General features: G+C 48.8%; 1 protein-coding gene across 2 annotated transcripts in view; it reads right to left on the bottom strand.

Annotated features, from left to right (window-relative positions):
• The window catches only part of LOC105695327 (protein grainyhead), a 35785-nt gene that overhangs the window by 6488 nt on the left and 6738 nt on the right, over positions 1 to 22559 (bottom strand). Inside the window, exons 2-11 of one of the 2 annotated variants that reach the window (XM_012416809.2) lie at positions 13664 to 14030; positions 12924 to 13313; positions 11243 to 11496; positions 8950 to 9118; positions 5996 to 6107; positions 5561 to 5655; positions 5275 to 5445; positions 4965 to 5150; positions 3928 to 4383; positions 1725 to 1789 (exon numbers count right to left, since the gene is read on the bottom strand). In XM_012416809.2, coding sequence (XP_012272232.1) covers positions 1725 to 1789; positions 3928 to 4383; positions 4965 to 5150; positions 5275 to 5445; positions 5561 to 5655; positions 5996 to 6107; positions 8950 to 9118; positions 11243 to 11496; positions 12924 to 13313; positions 13664 to 14030 — 2265 coding nt within the window. The remainder of the gene's footprint in view (positions 1 to 1724; positions 1790 to 3927; positions 4384 to 4964; positions 5151 to 5274; positions 5446 to 5560; positions 5656 to 5995; positions 6108 to 8949; positions 9119 to 11242; positions 11497 to 12923; positions 13314 to 13663; positions 14031 to 22559) is intronic. The other variant, XM_012416811.2, reaches the window with a different exon arrangement.

Below are 22559 nucleotides of genomic sequence, written 5' to 3'. Positions count from 1 at the left end.
GGTCGCCGATAATGAGAGCTGGGCGCGAAGTACGGTGATCGTTGAATTGGGTATCAATTTAATGTAGTCGATCTTGTTTAAATGAATTATTGCAATCTCTGGAGAGTGACTTGTTGGATGGAGGCATCATGACTATTGTTTTAAACGAATACCCAATGTTAATAGAATATGCTTAAATGAGCTCAATTCGCCGACTAGAAAAGCTCGAGATGACGATCGCTGCTAAAAAGTAGTGTACTACCAAAACGACGTTTTCGAAGTTCTTCACGTCATTTCAATCCCAAAATTGAAGCAAGGAAGATAAAATCTCACACTGACCAATACCATGGAAGAGTTCAAACACTATCTCATTTCTACGTGCATGCGACAGGAGTATCCGAAGACTTTAAAATCCCACGTGGAGTACAACTACGCCCTTATCTTCGTCTAATTGTTTATCGAGGAGAAAAAGAATTAGCAACTCGATTCAATAACCAGACAACTCTTCCAAGAAATCTTTTTTACAAACCATTCGTTAACATGGCATAATTTATAGAGGGTCAAAGTGTTTTTCTTTATCATTGTCATTATCAGGTTCAACTAAGGTCAATGTTTGTACCGTGATCTATATCGGGTTCTCGAGGTCGATAAGACCGCGTGCATTATAAACGACGATTTTGACGTTATCGTAAGCAGAATCAAAAGTGCAAGTAATCTTGCCGCAATTTAATCAAAGGAACACGTCCGAATGATGTCGCGTGCCGAGAAAAACAAACGACTATCAGATTCGTAACAACCATGCCATAGTCACTCAGAAGCAACGCAAAGATAACAGGTATCCACGTTATGAAAAATCAATTGAAGGATTTGATTCATAACGAAAGGACTCGGAATTCACCATCGGTCTCTTTTGGCTAGAATCCTTGAAACTCCCTATGGGATTTTCATTAGAATTCCCTACTTCTCATTCTCGAGCATCAATTTGGGAGCATCATCTACATCTACACGTGAAAAGTTTCACGACCTCGCCGATAGTCTCTTATCATTGGTCACAAAAAACCCCTGAATTGCGCAGGGAGAAATTGAAAGTTCACTGAAACAGCACTTAAACGAGTAAGACTCGCAGATGGGATGTCGGAGCGAGGTACCTCTCAGGTGGATCCTGTAATTAATCCGGCAATCGCAGATAGACACAACGGACAGGTAGATCGGTAGAGTGACACGGATGCGCGTAGGTGGGATAAAAACGGGCAAGTTGAATGCGCACACCCTGACGGAAGTCGGGAATTACAGGTACGAGTGCGCGCTCGGTACGCCAGGTGGAAACGAGCGGTCCGCCGCGGGAATTAGTAGATTATTAAATTAGTAGATTAATCGGAGGGTTAATGAGCGAGGTCGCGAGGTGCGTGTCTCTCTCTCAGGTGCACCGTGCGTTAGCGCCGGAGCTTTTCCTGACCTCGCCTAATTGTCACGGTAATTGCCAATCGGTAGAAGACAAAAAGACGCGCATGCAGCGAAGTCGGAGTCGCGCGAAGAGAGACAGAGAGAGGTGCGAAAGAGAGAGAGAGAGAGACGGCGGCTAGAGAGAGCGAGAAAGAGAGAGAAAGGAGGAGCGACAGCGTGCGAGAGAAAGAGCGTGCGAGACGGGCAGAGACAGGGAGAGAGATAGTCAGCCGATGTCACCGTTATGGCATGCACTACGCAGGCGGTGCATGCAAGTAAAGATGACACTCTACTAAACTTACCCCTTTGTGTTTTTGCGATAGAGGTTATTAATACTCGAGGATGCAATTTTGTACTTTGACTCAATCTGCAAAATAGAAAAAAAGTAGAACATTAGAATTTGGACAGTGGTTACGGGTGCCTTAAAAACTCGGTTTAAGGTTAACTGTGCGCCGTGCGCCGGGTCGTCCCGGCGAGAGAAGAGAGAAGGTGAGAGAACAGCGTTGAGAGAAGGCAAGGCCGGAACGAGAAGAGGGAGGAAGACGCATAGTCTCTGCCGCGGATTGCGAACTCCTTTCGGTAGTTCCTGCCAACAGCCTGGTTTTCCTCGAAACTCCAATGGAGCGAAATCTTACTTAATTCTTTAGTGTCGCGTCGATCACTTCGACTTCCACGTCCGCGTAAGAGCGATCGGCCGAAACACCACGTGGAGACTCCGGATGGTTAACGGGCGGCGCACTCTTATGCGGTATTAAGGTGAAGTGAAACACGTCGAGGAACTTGATCAACGTCGATAAAGACAATTTTTCTAAATGCCTACGTTGCCGACGTTCGTTTTTATATTGACAGCTGGGTCGAATTATATTGTGTATTGTACCAAATGGCATATTCCATCTGTCGTTTTCGTACAATAATTATGAAGAAATCGAAGTAAAACTCCAGAAATCCTCTGGATTCATGCTTTCTGGGACCCTAATTAACTGAAGAGGGACCCCCTGCGCCATCTGTGATTTCCAAGTCAATTAAATTTTCACCCCGAGACCTCGTATTCCCATCGTTTTAGCATAGAAGCGCATACAACGCTTTTTTTGCCTTTATCCCGTTCAAATGCGAGTTTATCGATTACCAGAGTGTTCTAAATTGTCGTAAAATTGTCCTGACCCTTTCGATTCTCATATCAGAGCCTTCAATAATTGTATATTGATCAAAATATGAGAGCTCGACGCCATTTTGGTTCTGGTCTGGACCGAGTTAAACAATTTTTTTGAAAGATCCAAATTTTTAATGTGCCAGGACAATTCTTAGCTGATCAGGAGTGATGTGTCAAAGTTTCGGACAGTTTGGTCTGATACCCTTAAAAAAAAGTGTTGTATTCGAATCGACTGATTTGAAGGGGGTTTCACTTCACCTTAATGACTTGGCCTAGAGAAGCTTGAATTGGCATGCGCGTTAAGATTAATTAGCGAATGGGTATACGGCGCTATCGCGCGGGATATGATTATTAATGTCGAGAGCGCGGCATGATGCGTGTGCGCGTGCGCACGAAACGAGAGCCCGACCGATGGAGGTCCTCGGGTGGAGGTGCACGCACCGCAATGGGACGCGTCGTTACGCGCGAGCCGCGGATTTTCCGCGGCCGGAGAGATCGCGACTGGGTGCGTACCCTGCGACAGGCAGTAATTACGCACCGATCTATCGATTAATCGTCGGCAGGTTACGCGATTACGTGCGGAATTACGCGCGGAATACCGATTTCACGTCGGATGGCGAGCCCCCGAATGGTCACGCAAACCGACATTTGCGTAAATCGCGAGGCGATCGTTTTAGAAGTGGGTGAAATCGGACACTTTTCGACGAGATTTTCGAAGTTTACGTTGCAAGAACGAATCTTCTCCGTTACGTCTACCGGGTGGAGGAGGGAGAAAGAAAGAGAGAAAGATTAATAGGAAGGAACAGGAAGAAAGAGAAGGGGAGAAAAATCTGACCGCTTCCGTGTCCAAACTACTAGAGTCCACTAACTTGATTGTTTCGACAGAATGTGCTCGATTGAAATGGATTCGATGCAACTCAAGCATGGTATAGATTCAGTCAAAGATTACATGAAACGATGTAATCGAGGGAGTTGCGGGTTGGTAGTTAAGTCGTTTAATCAAAGGGTACGAGCGAAGCCATTTGATTCCAACGAAGCTCCGTTGCACATCATCGAGGTTATCGTTGAATCAACGGATGTAACTGTACTTCCAGCCGCGACTTAATCGATTATGCGATTTCAGATTTCGAACCGCACGGCTCGGTCGGTTCTAGCGCCAAGTTAAATCCGTTCGAGTTAATCAGGGTTTACCGAAGTAGGCCTCAAGCGCGTCAAAAAGCGAGCAAGAAACGATCGGGCGAAGGCATCCGAGGGTAAGTGGAAGTGACGATCTTTAGGTCAATTTCCTAGGCCGATCGCAGCGATCGGGAGAGACGCGCTTGCTCGCTCCTCGGCGAGGTCGTGGCAATCCTTACAGCGTTGAGGAGTCCTTGGACCGTCGGCGGCGTGACGTGGAGGGGCGTGTAGACGTCCTCGGATTCCTGGCGAACGTAGAGCATGACGCGCTCCTCGGCGTCGGCGCCCCTGAGGTGTTGCTGTTGCTGGAGGTGCAACCGGTTACCGACCCCGGAGACCACCGCCCCGGCGGCCAGGCCGCTCGGTTGCACGCCCTGGAGCACCGAGCCCTGGAGCTCCTGCACCTGCATCAGCAACGAGTCCTTCTTGTCGTGGAGGGAACTCAGATTGTCGGGCGGAAAGTGATTGTGGAACTTGAGGGCCGGCAGGCTCGGTCTGCCGCACGCGGGGTAGGGGCTGCCGCCCCCTGCCTTCAATCCTCCACCCTCACCGTTACTCAGGGACGAGGTGTCCGTGTCACCTCCGCCACCGCCGCCGCCACCTCCGTAGAATCCCGACAACTCCATCGTCGAGAACTGCCGTGTCGGAAACAGAAAAACAGGCTGTAGGGCATCTGACGAGCCCCCTTGGTCGCCGCGTCCGAGCCCCGTCCGGACACCTCATCTCTTTGGCCAAGCAGCGGTTTAGCGTATTCGCGCTACACACCGAGGTTACGTTAGTGGAGAGCGGTTTTGCCGGTGAGGGTGGAGGATGGATTTCGAGAAGCTGCCGATCGCCGGTTTCGTCCAGAGACAGGAAACGCGACGAGCAGAGGCCGGAGGCGTCGCGACTCGGTCAGGGAGTTGGACGCGACCTCGCGACCTCGACGAGCGACCGAGAGCAAGGGTGGATAGGAGGGTGGCGATAAGCACCGGCGTATGGGAGCGGAGTGGACGGATCCGTCCAAGTGACGCATTCGAGTTGGACCCTCCCCTTGCAGGGAACGAACGGCGCCGGGAGGGTTCAAGTTTCTCCTGCTTTTCTACGCCGGTGGTTATCGGGCGGGTTCTAGCTCACCTACGGACAATGACATTCGGTTATGGGTGGTTTGGCTACTTCGGAGGATTTGCGGGTTCTACTCTGTCGCGAAGCTCCTCCAGGTGGGTGCGTTCGGTACCTTATCGATGGCGTGCTCGGCCGGGGGCGAGAACAGGACCGGCGGTTTGTGCAGGTCAGCCATCGAGTAGAACTCGCTGCGCTCCGTCACGGAATGGTACAACTCGTCCAGCTTTTTCCTCCCGGTGGCCGTCATCTTCCTCTTCGCCGCTCGTCTCTCCTCGTCGCGAGTTTTCCTCTCCGCTCCCTGGAACGATAAGTTTAGTTGGGACTCCTTCAGGATTTAAAGACCTTTCGAAACCGCGAGGTAACATTTCGTTCGGATTGTCCGAGAATCAGCCGTAAAAAAATCGTTGATTCCAGGTACTCACCTTATCGCAGAAGACCTTTATCTGGCAATAACCACGGTGGGACGGCGGGGTGTACGAGTGGGTGTGTGGCGGCGGTTCCTCGTACGTGTCCACTTGAATGTGCAAGGGCAAACCCTTCACCCCTTTCTGGCTCGAGAAATCTGTACTGAGGCATTGCACCGCGACGTTTATCTGCAGCGACACACAGAGCATTTATTCGATTTGGATCGAAAGACCCCGGGAAGTAACGCCCCCTGAATTATACCCTCTTGTTTCAGGAAGACCCCATTATCGATGCCACATTTACCTTTGCAGAAGACTCAAGGGGGTTCCAATAAACTGCGATGGCGTTGTGGGCCACTTCCTCGATGCAGCCGACCAGCCCCACGCTGTTCTTCGTGTCTGCAAATCATTTCAAAGGGGTTAGACTGATTCCCATTAAACGCTCGCCCGAGTCGACACCCCGAGACCAACAAATGGGACGTTCCGACGCATCCGTTCCCAACGAACCGTCCCACGTATCTACACACGCATTTGCCAAGTTGCATGCCTCTCTTACCCATTTTTCACCGCTGTCACTCGTTCGTCCGACAGCTTGCGCAAAAAGTCACAGCGGGTCTTACACAACGAGTTAGGGTTCGCGCTATCGGCTGATCTTTCTCGCGGGATCACCAGACTCACTTATGGGATTACCAGGGCAGATCTAGGCGACAATACGCGACGAATGTGCAACTGGACTCACCGGCATCGAGGATCCTCTGCTTGACGGAGTGCTGCCTGCCGTGCCAGAACTGCCATGCCTTGATCTCGTCCTCGGGGCTCTTCTCCTCGCGGAACATCAGCATCACCACGCTCTGTTAAAATGAGCATTCGTCAAGATCAAGATATAGACCTTTTGTCGTCGAGTTACTGCCGATATAGCGCGCGATTTCCTGCTACGTCCACGTGGGATGTCCTATCTTCTATCTATATGTGGATCTGTGGAGCTATCTCATATCTGACTCGGCGTGGACTACCTATCGTCTTGTTAGGAGTGAGACGAATGATACCACAGAGATTTCTTATTTTCAAGGCCAAGAGAACTGTCGCTTGTTATTCCGGACTGCACTTAGTTTGCGCGGACATCTAGTAGACTGGAATACACAAGATGCGCTGGGTAAAAAGATTTATTAATCGCGCCAGGACTTCGAATATAGATATTGTCGATAAAAGCTGCTCGGTACGCCTTCTCGCGTTCTTTTACATCATCTCTCTTAAAAAAATCATCGAAACTACGTAGAATTTTTGTTCGAAGTTTTATCCAAAATCTCAGAAAATTCCGACATGACGTGAAAAAATCACAAATTTATTTCCAAGTTCATCCTAAACGTATAGCAATTCGCTTTTAAGACGTGGAATTAATTATTTTACCACATCGTTATGTACCAAAGGTGTGCGGATTTTATTGATATTTGAAACAGGGTATAAACCGTTACAGCAACAAACCGTCCCCTTGGCAAGGTTAAATTTTCACACGGTTCCTCGATGTACCTTTGAAAAATCTGCGGACCCCGCAAGGTCAGTAAACCCATTAGCCGCAGATTCGGTCGGTTTCTAAAAATCCATGGCGTCTTCCCACGTCCACCCACGGGCCAGGAAGGCCATAAAGCTCGCGGCGACAAAAGTGCCGAGGTACCGTAAAGCTTTAATCTCCGCGGAGTGGGTACGACGAAAAGTCCCGACCTTTTCCGCGGGCCTCGCGTTCTGCAGCGGTACCACGCCTCGTCTCTCTCGCTCGCGCGCGGCGGCCACTAGCGCCGTCTCTCTCGCTCGCGCGCGGCGGCCACTAGCGCCGTCTCGCTTCCGCGGCGCCCGGCGGTCCGAGCCGCTCGACGCGAGAGAGGGGCGACGGCCGGCGTGTGTGCGCGCGATAGAGCCGTGATTTTTCGTGATTCGGGTGAATGGGCGAAGCATTAGGTATGTATGCGGTCCAGTCGGCGTATGTCGCCGTCGGTCGCCGTGCGGGAGCGCCGATGCGTGCTCGGCCGCCACCTCGGGAGGTGTCCCTCCCGGCCCGGTCCAGATATGCGAATACCGTTGATCACGCGCTCCACCGGGGTGAACGTTCGATTTGTAATTAACGAGGAAGTCGTAACTCGTCACCGGGAAAACTCGCTCTTTATCAGAATGGAAATTGCTAACGGTATGGAATACTGCCAATTAAAGGCGCGCCGTCGAGGACAAATGATCCCGCTCCACTTTTTTATCATCTCTCTCTCTCTCGTTCCCCCGCGCTCGCGGCCCGCCTCCCTCTCTTTTTCTCCTCCCCGTGGGACCCGGGTCTGTTTATCGGGAGGGATCGCCGAAGTCGGCGATTTCACTCCCCGCGTAACGGTTCGAGAGCCTTATCCTGGCGAGATAGCGGTAGGACCGTTCGCGAGACACCTCGCCGGTAGACGTCTCTTTGCCCTTCCATTAGAGACCCTGTACGTTACTCGGTTGGTAGACTCGACTCGTTTTTCCGACGATCGTTTATTTCCGCGTTGTACGTCTTCTCCTACTTAACTCGGCCTGATTACTCCGGAGAGACGAGTAGTTTGCTCGTATGCGCCCAACTTATCGGACGGATCTGACCGAACGAGGGCTTCTCTCGTCACGGTTAACATTTCTGATGCCAATGGATAAACATACTTTTCCTTTTAGATTTAATGCCCTCGACGAGGTGGAAACTTGTGAAATGTCTCGTGCTATCGAGGGAAGATATTGCCATTTTTTACCATCGATGGAGCTGGCCGGAATTGGATCATCGAAATGAAAATAAGCGATACTATGGCCAATGTGGAGCAAGGAACTGGAGTTGCAGAGAGCGGGAGTTAGGACGAGTTAAGGTGAAGTGAAACATCCTTCAAATCAGTCGATTCGAATACAACACTTTTTTTTAAGGGTATTATTTCGAAAAAATTATTTAACTTAGCCCAGACCAAAACCAAAATGGCGTCGAGCTTTCATATTTCGATCGATATACAATTATCGAAGGCTCTGATATGAGAATTGAAAGGGTCAGGACAATTTTACGACAATTTAGAACACTCTGGTAATCGATAAACTCGCATTTGAACGAGATAAAGGCAAAAAAAGCGTTGTATGCGCTTCTATGCTAAAACGATGGGAATACGAGGTCTCGGGGTGAAAATTTAATTGACTTGGAAATCACAGATGGCGCAGGTGGTCCCTCTGCAGTTAATTAGGGTCCCAGAAAGCATGAATCCAGAGGATTTCTGGAGTTTAACTTCGATTTCTTGATATTTATTGTACGAAAACGACAAGTGGAGTATGCCATTTGATACAATATCCAATATAACTCGACACAGCTGTCAATATAAAAACCAACGTCGGCGACATAGGCATTTAGAAAAATCTTCTTTACCGACGTCGACCAAGTTCCTCGATGTGTTTCACTTCACCTTAACATTTCTGATGCCAATGGATAAACATACTTTTCCTTTTAGATTGAATGCCCTCGACGAGGTGGAAACTTGTGAAATGTCTCGCGCTATCGAGGGAAGATATTCCCATTTTTTACCAGCGATGGAGCTGGCCGGAATTGGATCATCGAAATGAAAATAAGCGATATGCCAATGTGGAGCAAGGAACTGGAGTTGCAGGGAGCGGAAGTTAGGATGAGTTAAGAGACACCCGAAGGGGTTCGATTCTCACCTTGACGGTCTGTCCTGTCTTCAAGAGTGGCTTGTCAGGGTCCGGCACGTAGTCCAGGGTGATCCCATAGAATTGGCCCTTGTTGATGTAGGTTATTCTGTCGTCTTCCCGTCGCTGCGACGTGCTTATCGGCGACTCCAGGTGATACTTGAATCCGTAAGCCGAGTAGCTGCGGAGCAATAGCGGTAGCCTCTATATTTTCTTTTTATCATTAGACCTGGTATCACGGGATGGTCTCGTTACAGATGACGGGGGAAACGGGGCGGATTTCGAGGAAATGGGTGCCAGGAGCAGCTGTCGGGTCAAATTGTCAGTACCCGTTGAAGGGACACGACATCTCGCGCGTTGTAGGTACCATTTACTTGCGGAATTGCTGCCGGCGCGAGTCGGCGATAATATACCGTACTCCGGAGGCCGCTCGGTGTAATTTTTACTTGCCAACCACGTCGATTCTAACCACTCTGCCCGTTATTTAGCGCCAGGGGTTAATTATAGAAATTAGTATTTCGCATCGGGGAAATTACGCGCGATATATTCTTTCAATCTCGCCTCGTAATTGTTGGATGACCGGGAGAGTGCTCAACGTACTTTGGGTAATTTCTTTCATACGAGAGAGCGGACATCTGCGATAGTCCTTAATTCTTATTTCCTTCCACTTGATATTTTTTTCCCATTTAAATAAGGAGGATCAAGTCATATCAGCAGGTACAATTTATCCGCGGAAGGGTATACTTCCCATCACCAGTGAATTATCACAAAGCCTAGAACTTTTATCGGACATTCGTACTTTCCCTCTTGAAAAGTCAGCCTCGTCCGAATCCTTCGATCGGTACACTGGCATCGGATCCGAATACGAAGAAAAGTGAGGAACAAACTTTCTAAAACCCGACATAAATTAAAATGGGGATTTCCACGTGTCCGCCCACGTGGAGTTGCGATCCGCCGTATCAAATTCGAAAAAGCGTTCGATAAGAAACCATCAGCCGACCCACGGGGTTGCAATTACACGTCCAGCCGTGCCGAACTTCAATTTCGAAGCGTTTATCCGCCGAGGTTTCCGCGAAACGTACTCGCAAAACACCACCTTCGAGAGGTGTACCGCATTCACATGAAGGATACACGGCGGAGAGAGAAACAAGGAAAAAAAAAAAAGAAGAGAAAAAAAGACGGACGGACGCACCTTGGGCACGGTTTTGCACGCGGGCGCAGAAACTCCGTCGCGATTTGCTGAAATTACGTCTCCGTGCGCAAGACGGGGCGTTATGTGGGTAATTTTAGCCGGAGTTTTCGCAACTTTGTCCCTCGGTAACCGGCGTTTCCCCCTCGTGCTCGGTGCGCTCATGTGGGGGTTCGTTCCGTCTCCCTCTTGCTCCAGCTCCGGCGCGTTCCGCGTCCTTCTCCGCGGGCCCGATCCCAATTATTGCTGATAGGCTTCGAGCACTTGTCAGCAATTTGTGTACCAGTCGATCGCACGCCTAGCGCCCGGAGCGCGATCGTTTCGAAAAGCTCTATCACCTCTTGTCACGCTATCTAGAGGAAGTGGGTATATCTACCTTGGTTGAGCGGCGTCGCCGCGCGGCCTGTACCTTTCCTGCCTAGTTAGCCTATCGCAATCGGCCGGTCGGCTAACTTTTAACAATATTACGTATATACACTCGCGCCTATCTATAACGTCGACTACAACGCTTTCGTATTTTAATTTTTAATGGGGTCGCTGGAACTCGACGGAGATAACTGCCCGTGGCGGGTTAACGCCCTGTTCTTGCTGTCGGCCTGCCGCCTACCAGCTATACCGGACCCGACCTAACGCGGGCTTAAGGGGATGTGAAACTGGCATCAGAGGGGTCGTTCATGAAACTTTTCTCCGAGTGTACCGAGTCGTTTAAAACATCACAACGTGAATACGGAGGGTATAAGGGAGGGCCTGAAACCCTTGAAATTTAATTTTTCATAAAAAATCTTGAAAGCACCGATATAGAAATTTTCTAAATATTGATATTTCACGGCCGTCAGGACCGTCCTTACAGCCTCCATATTCACGTTGTGAAGTTCGAAACAATTAGGTACACCCAGTACGGAGAAAAGTATCATATACGAGACCTCTCTGTCGCCACTTTAGAATCACCTTAACGCCGACCGAACTTCCACCGTGTTCGTCGTTCGTCGTTTCCATCGCTCTTAATATTCGGATTTCACCCATAGCTTCTGAAGGCGACATGAATGTACCATCCGAGACCTTGTCGAAGGACAGGGTGAATTCTTAAAGCATGGTAGGGTGGTGGTAGCGACTTACATTTTTGATATCTGGATCTTGTCGGCGTCATTTTGCCGGCCGAAATCGTGCCATGGCCTTGACCTTGGTGGATTGGGGTTGGGGTTGGTAGCACCTGCCGCCACCAATCCTCCGCGTTGGACCTGCGCCTGAGCGTGGCCCTGCTGCAACTGCAGCTGCAGTGGCTGGTGGTGGATGACGGCGCCACTCTCGAGGACCACCGCGGCGCCCGCCGTGGTTCCTCCGGGACACAATTCCGTGTAGTCAAACGACGACTGTTGGCAAAGTAACCGCAAATTAACCGCAAATTGACGATCCCGTCTTAAACCTAGAATCTGCGAGATCAGAGATCTTGAAGTGTACATAATTAGCCCTTTGCGTGGTCTACAATTACAACGTTCAGGTATTCCGCAGGAATTTCCGATTTTTAACCCCCCCTCGGAGGCTCGTGAAAAATCGGTCCTCCTTGTCACATTATTTTCATTGATTTGCATTACGATTTACATCCCATGGATTACATTAAACGGGAGAGCTTTATTAATTATCTCGGTGGATTGCGCACGTAGCAGCCCAGCGGCGGCATTTTTGCCGGCCCTTTATATACGCATATCAATTAACGAGATTGGCTCCTTCCTGGCAGAATTTTATTCCCCTCGCCGCAATGACAAGGATAGTCGAGCCCATCGATAAAACCGACAGCCAAGGTGGAAAAGCGAGGAAAAAAGAAAAGTCAGAAAAGACACGAGTACTGCCAGCGGAGCCCGATCGACGATCTCGGCACAAAGACGGCGTCGATTGGCCGTTTACGAGCTCGCTAATGGGCCGTCGCGGCGGCCGCGGACTCGCGGTCGTCGTTATTAATTGTAGGTTATTGCCGGTTCGGCGCGCGTCTTCGGCAACGACGTCCACGTCCTCGGGCCGAGCGGCCAAGGTATCTCGCACCTCCACCTTGATCCTCGTTGGCGGGCCCAAGGGGAGATCCGGAGGAGCCCGAGAGGGGAAGGTTGTCACGCCGGGAGAAAGAGGAAGAACCCGTCGAGGTCTGCGGTCTCGTAAAGTCAAACCGCAGCGCGTCGAGTGGCGCCTGTTAATAAGTGGTTGCCCGAACGTCCTTCGTGCGTTACGTCTTCATGTCGTTCCGCAGTTTCGACCGGAGAGCGGGACCAAGAACCAAACCCGGGCCCTTTATTACGGCTTTGGTCCCACAAAGCCCGGAAAAAGTGTATCGATCCCTCCTCTGCGTGGGTGATAAGGACAAATAATAAGAAAAATCCAGGAATTTTCCGGAAGGACCGAAGCTAGAGATCAGAACGTCGAACGGCTTTTCCCGCGATCGAGGGAAGCCTTTACATCCGGATTTTAAACTCTCATCGAGATCTTGGCACTTCCTACTTTACGGCTCATTGCTCCGAGTCTTTACGGCCTGTAATTCTGTTAAATTTCATGCTTTGCGTTTAAAGAATGATTTATTGGCATTTTTATAGCGCACTGTCGTTAACCGCAACGGCTTGGTCCGCATTAAGAGGACTGTCAGGCCGAAGCTTATTGGTTCTTTTAACCGGGGATAATAAGTGTCCCGATGCCAGAGTCGGATTGATTTTTTCCATCCGGTAAAAGGAACGTAAATCATGCATCGATGTCCAATTATATTAACAGCGCGTGATAATTATCCTGTTTCTTTCTTTTGCAATTGCGGACTGACCTGATGCAGAGCTGTGGGTGGATGGTGGTCCTGTCTGGGCGTGACGGCGTCGGCGCCGATGCCGGAGTCCGGGCTGGGAAGATCAACGGTCAAGACTTTGCTGCTGCTCGACGTGGAGCGAATCGCGTGTGTCGTAGCATAAGAGCTGGGTACAACCTCGTACCTCGTGTACGAAGCCGTGGTGGTCGATAGGGACGAGGAGGCCGAGGACGCCAGCGGGGGCAGGGCGTCGCCGGCGACGTAGACCGCCGCGGCGGCGGCCTCCTGGTGCAACCCAGGGTTCCCCGTGTTCGCTCCGGTAGTGCCGGAAGTCGACGTGTATGCCGTCGACTGCAGTCGCGGACTGCACGACGAGTAGGGGTCGTAGGGGCTTCCATATTGCTGCTGCACCTGAAAACCCACAACGGTCCGTCAGAGATACACCTGTTCATCCCCTTTCGGCACACCTCCCTAAAGATGCGATCCCTTGACAAATCGATCGCTTCGAAGATCAGAAATTATTAGATCAAAAGAACCATCTCCCCTCAAAAAATCCCACTCCGCCGTCATCTCCAGGAGTCATTGCCGATTTTCTAAATCAACGAAGAAAGACTGAAGTCCTGGATCTTGTGCGCCGAGTCTAATGAAGGAAAGATCAATCTCGGGATCGTCGATCGTTCCCGTGGTCTCTGGTTCGGCAGCTTCCGGTGTGGGAATCCTGGATAGGTCGGGGGGGACGGGGAACGTCTCGGAAGCCCTACCTGAAGTTGGTGCTGGTGATGGTGGTACATCCCTGGGGGCGTCGGGCTGTCTGGCTGGGTCTGCTTGTGTCGCTTGTTGGACTGCTGACCCCCTCGGGAGGAGCTGAGGTCCTCGGGCTCCCTTTTGACCCCGACGATGCCCTGGCCGGCCGAGCCGTCGTGGCGCAGGGACTGCGGACTCAGCGGAAGCGGAAGCCCACCCTGGAGGCTCTGGCCCGGACTGTGGGACTGCTGGTTGTACTGGTGGAGGAATTGGTGGAGCTCCCCACCGCCGGTCCCCTCGGCGCCCTCCATGCGATTCGCCGAGCCGGGCCCCGGACCTGGGCCCGGCGCCTCCTGCACCAGCAGCTTCTGCCCCATCACACCCCTAAACACATTCCAAGGAGACTTCCTTTATTCTCTCCTTATGCTGGCGGACATCCGGAAATTCCGAGCAACGAGCGCGGGATAAAGTGGAGTTTCCTTTTATCCCTTAACTTCCTCTTAAGATGTCGAACCACCGGAAACGTACATACGTGGGTGCGGTGATACGTATCCTTGTTAAACATAATGCATTGCCGGCACACAACCGATACGCGGTTTATTTTTGGTAATACGGAAGATCGCAATTGTTTACGATACGGGGATAATTTTTAAGCGGATAGTTACACGGATATCTTAGATGTAATCAATGGTAAGTACAGAAAAAGATGGTTTTACGCAACTGTTACGATGGTTAAATCGATCCTACTCTTTTCTGTCTCGTAATACCCCTTTTGACAACAAAAAGCATCCGATGGATTTATCTTGTTAATGCTGGGCAATTTCCACGGCTCTTAAACGAGCAGGTACGGACGGTAGGAGTAATTCGGTAAAATTGACCGTGCGATTTAACAGAAGCGGAAACGCTGAAAGCAAGGTGCTACCAGCTTTCTCTTGACTCCAGAACGAGATTAGCCGATAGCTGTTAGCTTTTAGTATTTTCACTTCTAGCGTGTCGGTAGGTATTTCGTTTTCCGTTCAGAGTGGCACAACTTCGCGCGTTAAATACGGTCTTTTTCTGGATTAAACGATAAACGGGCATATTAATCAATAGCGGCACGGGTGAAATTGGGTGCGTTCCAAGTCTCCGGAATCGTGTGCGAAGTTAATCATTAGCGTCGATTTTTACAGCTGGATATTCACAGAGGTAAGTTACGCCCCTAGAATGTTGGGAAACACGGGACATTTGCCGGGCTCATCTTCAGGTGCCTAATTATCTTCGTATCGAGTGGTCATCTAACACACGATAAGCGTGCGTAACACCGATCATGAAGATTCCATATTTGCATTAGGCCATTCCTACTAGACTTTCCACCTATCATCGGTTGAGATTTATTGACCACAGAAGGAAACATTACGCGTTGCAGTGATTTATTTGGATATCTTTTCCCTGACCGTAAGAGGAAAGAGCACACGCAGTACGACGGATTAGCACTCGGTGCGAATGCAAATGATGACCGTTTAGCATCGTGTCATCCCACATACACTCGGGCGGCTCAAATATAATGATATGCACGGGACGTCGATGCACCGATCGAGCAAATCTCCTTAAAATTAAAGTAACAATTTCTACCTCTAAGTTCTCGGTAACACCTTCTATTGAATTTCTTAAATAATTTATTGAAAAATCTCCAAGGGAAGGACACCGTACGTCTCGTCTGTAAGGACATCGTAAAGAATGCCTGGATCGTTAGATAAGCGAGTTTATGGGATGCGTTTGTTATCGACTAATAATTCATTTACATATATTCTTTCCAATAGCTCGAACAAAGAGCACAAGTAATACGGCGGATTAATACTCGGTGTAAATGCAAATGGCAACTATTTAGCGGCATGACGTCCGACGACATCCGGCATCGGTCAAACGTAATTTTACACTTGGCTCATGCGCGTCCCACAATTGCGACTTCATTAGATATAAATGATTTCTCAATTTATGATATATAAAAATAGCTTGTAATACTTCGTCTAAGGTAGTTTGCAGCTTATCGACATTCTCCAGTATTTAAACTCTTAAGTGACGTTCTAGTTCCGATTTATTGGGTTTGCTAAGGAGATTTAAAAAATGCAGGAGAAAATATCCGCCGTTTGTCAGTTCGCCCCACAAAGCGTCGGCATTTGGAGCCAGGCGAAATTATAAGTTGAATGATAATTTATTTAGATATATTTTTCCCCAACCGAGGGAGGGAAGGGAAGGAGTGACAAGTCGGATTAGCACTCGGTGCGAATGCGAATGGCCGAGTGTTTGTCATGCCATTTACCATCCTTCGAGTATAATCTTGCGCTCCTTCGGCTTCGCGCCGTAATTCAGTACCGTTCGGAAATAATCCCCCGACCTTCGATTCGCTTCTAAGAAGGCGAAAAATCCCTTTTAAGTAGACGGTGGAAACGACGTACGTTTAGATGAAATTTATGCCACTCCGAATGAATCCGAATTTACTGGCCGAAATCGAGGCGTCCCTTCGCTAAGACGGTTTACTTACGAGCATACTTTTTCCTTCCGACGTAAAAAAAAAATAAAAAAAAAATAAAGGCAAGCATGACCAATTATTTAAATGCTCGCCACTCATAAAAATGTCGGCTATTTATCGACGCGCACTTTTCCGTACAAGTGACAAAGATTTCCGACAAAAAAAGCCCGTAATCATCGCGGCGATTGTACAGCGCATGGCAATCACGGTGCAGCATTGTTCTCAAATCATAAATACATTGTTGCAGGAAATAATCGATGCACGGTCGCAAGGGTTACGAGCGGTAAAACGTCTCGAAGGAAACGACTATGCTCAGCGATCTGGTGTTCAATTTTTTAATCATCTGGTACGTCATATCGGGCGCCATGCACGAAGAACATCGTCCTTAATTCCTGGAGCAAGGAAGAATTTCTGCCGAAATGTTTATACGTTTCGAACAAACTACCAGAAGAATCGACTTTTCAATGTGAATTATATGAAATGTTTTACGAGTCGCACTCGTTCCGCTGCGTCAAGATCGTCTTTGTAAAGGAGCGCCGGGAAGTGCACTGTACATCCTGGCACTCCGACAAAGACGCCGAGTTCAGATTCCACGTCGTGGTAAACAGCGCGGTGCGCAATACGCGGAGTGTTTAAGGCGTTATATTTAGGCATGATAATGAATATCCACGAAATAATGGCACACTGGAAGAACGTGCGTCGTAAAAGGAGTAATAACGGAGCGGTGAGCTTAGCCCTGAGGCGTTATCAGGAATTTCTCGATTCCCTCTCGATTACCGGGGGATCTCGAATCCAGCATCCCCACGTGTACCTCATAGGGTCCATTCGGTACTTAAGGTGAAGTGAAACATCCTTCAAATCAGTCGATTCGAATACAACACTTTTTTTTTAAGGGTATTAGGCCAAACTGTCCAAAACTTTGACACATCACTCCTGATCAGCTAAGAATTGTCCTGACACATTAAAAACTTGGATCTTTCAAAAAAATTTTTCAACTCAGTCCAGACCAGAACCAAAATGGCGTCGAGCTCTCATATTTTGATCAATATACAATTATCGAAGGCTCTGATATGAGAAACGAAAGGGTCAGGACAATTTTACGAGAATTTAGAACACTCTGGTAATCGATAAACTCGCATTTGAACGGGACAAAGGCAAAAAAAGTGTTGTATGCGCTTCTTTGCTAAAACGATGGGAATACGAGGTCTCGGAGTGAAAATTGAATTGACCTGGAAATCACAGATGGCGCAGGGGGTCCCTCCGCAGTCAATTAGGGCTCAGCAGGCATGAATCCAGAGGATTTCTGGAGTTTTACTTCGATTTATTCATAATTATTGTACGAAAACGACAAGTGGAATATGCCATTTGGTACAATACACAATATAATTCGACACAGCTGTCAATATAAAAACCAACGTCGGCCACGTAGGCATTTAGAAAAATCGTCTTTATCGACGTTGATCAAGTTCCTCGACGTGTTTCACATCACCTTAAATCCGTCCCTGAGGATCCGATCCCCCCGAAAGGAGGAATTTTCCCAGCGAGGTCGCAATTCCTGGGAGGAGGAAGGCGCGGCGAGGAAGCGTCCTCGGGCACGGTCCCGGGGCCTCCTCGGGTGCCTCGTGGAAACCGAGGCGGCGGGCATTATGCGAAGTAGTTAACATGTTATATTTAGCATGATAATGCGTATCCACAAAAGGCGAGACCCTTATAAACTGCCAACGCTTTCGGTATATGTGATCTTTCCTCCATTCTTCTCCCACTTCTTCCCGCTCCTCGAGGAGCACCGGCTCCGAGGAGTGGTGTGGTGCGGGGCTTTACCCCACGGTCAGATGCTCCCGTACAATGGGCCTTTTTCACTTGATACCTGATCTCTCTCTCTCGGCCTCGCTCTCACCCCGAGGCCGTCTCCTTCCTTTTCCACCCCGACCTCGTGCGCCGCGACGCCGCGCGACGGCCCCAGGAGACGCGTCGCGACGCGGGCCCCGCGGCTATGGGGACCCCATGAATTCGGCTTAAATGAAATGGATCCGTTTTTAGTGCCCGCCAACCCGAAGGCGCGTAATGCGATGCTAATCCGCGAGACGAGATCACGAGAGATCGGCAGATCGAGAGGGAGAGGGAAGAGGTCGGGACAGGGGGCGAGAAGGAGAGAGAGAAACGGAGGGACGGCGATCGCTAGTGGGCCTTTTTACGTGCGAACCCTGCACCTCGTCATTATCTTGGAATTCGTCACCGATTCGCTCGTTGAGCACGTCGGCACAGCGTACGCGCATCTCTTTTCGACTTTCCCAACAGCAACTGTCGTTTCGTTAGACGTTTTTTTTTCCTGCATTATCCTAGTATCCCTAGAATTTTCGGGATATTTTAATCTACCGGCATTCCTAGGTAATCCTGTCAACGGATTGGAAGGAAGGAGGTACGCCGAGAATTTTAGAATTTACGGCAAAATACAGAAATTCCGCGCATGACGAGCCGCACATCGGGCACTTTCGTCTACCCGGTTCTTTCCTCGGCATTTAAAGCTATATTAATTTCCATGTACAATGCGCGCATTAAACTCGTTATAATCCCATCTTTACAAGTTTACCGTAAGATTATGCAACCTCCGACCTCGGAGGCAACATTCGGCGCGAGTTTCGCCTTACGGTATCGCGGAGGACAAACGTTCTCGGCGGAGTCGTGGCCGCGCGCCACGCAAGGTGGCGTGCCCTCTCGCGTGAATTTCCCTGCCCCCTGGTATTAAAAGATAACCTAAGATACGGAAATACTGTTAAACGCAGGTGTGGCATGCCGTAAATTAGACGGCTTTTCTTTCTTCTCGGTAGCTTTTCAGTCGGGCCCAATTGAAACGTCATACTTTGATGCATAACGCGCACGTTAAACTCGTTCTTATCGCGTAGTTATATCTTTACCGTAAGATTATCCGACCTCCGACCTTAGTAATATTCGGCGATAGGTTCGCCTTACGGTATCGCGGAGGACAAACGTTCCCCTGGCGATGCGCCACGCTAAGTGCCGTGCACTCGCGTGCACTTCGCTGCATCGGCTGTATGCGCGTGCCCACGTGCGCATGCGGGGGCACGTGGGGGTTGTCCGGGGTCACTCCGTATAAGTGCACCGGCACGTGCGCGCGCATGCATCCGCGCACACGTGGAGGGCAGTTCGCCGGAAGATCGCCATCGATAGCGCCTCGCCGACACGTCGCGGTATCGCCGCCCTATCTGCAACCGGAAATTGCGTGGATCCGCGGGATCTATAAAAAATTACCTCGAAATAGCTGGAAGTCGTTGCGCGATTCCACTTTGAAGATTGCCGACCACGTTAAAGCCGTATCCTCAAGCGATGCATTTGCACGTTACTATCGATTTGTTATCGCAAGAGAAAATTCATTTTTTTCATCAAGTTGAAGTTCGACCCGGATCAATCATTCCGTTACCGTCAATTTATCGTCATTCCCAGGAGCATGGTTTAACTGCTGAAAAATGTAATTGCGATTTTCAGGTTATGTTCGGTCGGAAATTAAATTGGAGTTCACTTTCCTTCGGGTCGTCGAGAAGGTAAGAATCGGAAGGTTATCTGTATTGTTCTGTTAATGTTAAGATGCAGTTAAGAGGGCATCTTTCGAATCGTTCGGTCTTACGTTAAGGTGAAGTGAAACATCCTTCAAATCAGTCGATTCGAATACACTTTTTTTTAAGGGTATTAGGCCAAACTGTCCAAAACTTTGAGACATCACTCCTGATCAGCTAAGAATTGTCCTGACACATTAAAAATTTGGATCTTTCAAGAAAATTGTTTAACTCAATCCAGACCAGAACCAAAATGGCGTCGAGCTCTCATATTTTGATCAATATACAATTATCGAAGGCTCTGATATGAGAATCGAAAGGGTCAGGACAATTTTACGACGATTTAGAACCCTCTGGTAATCGATAAACTCGCATTTGATGGGATAAAGGCAAAAAAGTGTTGTATGCGCTTCTTTGCTAAAACGATGGCAATACGAGGTCTCGGAGTGAAAATTTAATTGACCTGGAAATCACAGATGGCGCAGGGGGTCCCTCCGCAGTCAATTAGGGCCCAGAAGGCATGAATCCAGAGGATTTCTGGAGTTTTACTTCGATTTCTTCATAATTATTGTACGAAAGCGACAGGTGGAATATGCCATTTGGTACAATACACAATATAATTCGACACAGCTGTCAATATGAAAACGAACGTCGGCAACGTAGGCATTTAGAAAAATCGTCTTTATCGACGTCGATCAAGTTCCTCGACGTGTTTCACTTCACCTTAAGTCGGCTATCAGCTTACGGAACCGACGGAACTTTTCCGGCCAGTTGGCGGCGCTTTGCGGTACTCTGGAAGCGGAATCGCCGCCTCCTCGGAAACCGGAAATTGGCCGGATCCTCTTTGCCGGGGCAGCTTTCATAAAGGGATCGCGGCACTTGCGATGACAGCGGGAGGGATGCCGGGCAAAACGTGCCGGTCGTAACGCCTGCTCGTTACGCGCGTGTGCGTTACGCGACAGGTTAACGAAACTCGAAATACAGGTCTCATAGAAGTGGCTCGTCGGCGGGTTAACTTGTCTCTCCGTCGCGTTTTATTCCCGCATTTTTTTACCTCCTCTTCCTCCTCGTTGCCTCTCGACCTTTACCCCCTTATTTACGGGCGGGGAAACGTATGACCCGCGTAATGGTTAAATAATTTAACCATTTCCCCGGGCAAGTGTCACGGGAATTCCTCCGCGGGAAGTTACTTCCGTTTGTGAACAACCCTAGGGTGTGGAGACGCTCAGTGCCGCACAACAAAAGTGCACTTTAACTGTAAACCATGCTCGTCATCGCTGTGGGTAAATTCCACATTGCCAACGTACCAAGTACGCAGTATTCGCATACGAAATGCGCTTCTTTCATTTATCGCACGTATTTCATGTAGGACTATCCAATGAAGAAAGAAAGTCCGAGCTGAGAGGAAATCATTTTTTAACTTATCCCTTATTGGCCTCTCTTGTAGGAATCGGTATGATTTTCGCCTTGTAATTAACAGAAAAAGGTGTAATAATTTTCTGAGGGCAAGTAGAACGAGGGAAGTAAGATTTTCGGTTTCAAGACTAAGGGGAACAATTGATGTCGGATATCAAACATGGAATTTCACTGTAAACTATTTCCGACACGATAGGCAAACTGTACTCGACCGGGTATTTGCGCAAAATGCGTGAAGTACGAAATGTTCGTTGGCAACGTTACATGGGAAATGTCTACGTAGGATAATTTCCTCGTACGTAATTTACCTGTCTCCGATGAAAAAGGATCGGCCGATTGGGAAGGTAGGAGGGAGACGCAAAAGTGAAATTTATGATTCCATTCTCTTTCAATTTTATTCCCTTCCTTATTCATTCCTCCGGCTGGATCTCCGCAACCTCTGCACCGTTATCCACGGGGAAATGCATGGCTCGGGTGATGGTAAAATAATTTAAGCGTTTCCCGAGGGCAAATGTGACGGGAATCGCCCCGAGGGAAGGTAGTTCCGTTCGGTTCTCATGGTCGAGTCATTCGTGGTATCATTAATTTACCTGCATTGGATGCTGAACGGCTTATCAACTGGACCGAAAGAACAGCCGACAAAAAAATAAATTTCGTTTCGGCTGACATTTTAATACGGTGAAAAAAAAAAAATGTAGGAAAGTGCCACCTTCATCCTTGATTAACGTTTCCCGAGAATCGGTTAGAGTCGGCCATGATATGTTTACAACCTCCACGTCGGCAAATTATTTTATGATTGGCAATTATTACCATAATTCTAATTCCATCGCCGATAAAACGGACCGATATTAATAATATTAGTGTTAATGAGCGGCTTGAATACTTGTTCCTCCGGGTGGATTAATTTTCATTTAACATATTACGTTATTAATACTGTGCCGATGGAGTCCCGCAGTTGGCTTCTCGCCATATACGTCGGCAGCTGGAAAAGGCTGCGTGAATCTGACACCTGTTGTTCGCGCATGCAGAACAGTTTAGCGTGTAATAACTTAAGCTATGAGAGCCGCTGTACGAACGTAGTAATCATCACCTTTCCGAAGTTATGAGACTTTACGCAGGTATGCCGATAGTCGTAACGCTAAACTTGGGTATAATTAAGTAATTATCCACTCTTAGGAGAGATACAAGGCACAACCGAAGAAATTTTCTAGGGGAAATTTTTTAATGACCTCCCACGAGACTCACTTAATTACCGGCGATATAAACACGCACTAAGTGGGAAGACGGAGGTCAATCGTGGCAATTTTTTTATTTTCGACTCCACAATTGACTGTAACGGATTTTCACGACTGAAATTGAGTACACGTATGACTTAGCTTCGCTACATTTTTAAAAGTCCCTTCTGCTTGCATGTAT

Source organism: Orussus abietinus, unplaced genomic scaffold (assembly GCF_000612105.2).
Source record: "Orussus abietinus isolate OABI.00-Male unplaced genomic scaffold, Oabi_2.0 scaffold147, whole genome shotgun sequence".
NCBI lineage: Eukaryota > Metazoa > Arthropoda > Insecta > Hymenoptera > Orussidae > Orussus > Orussus abietinus.
This window is presented reverse-complemented; position numbering and strand designations above follow the sequence as displayed.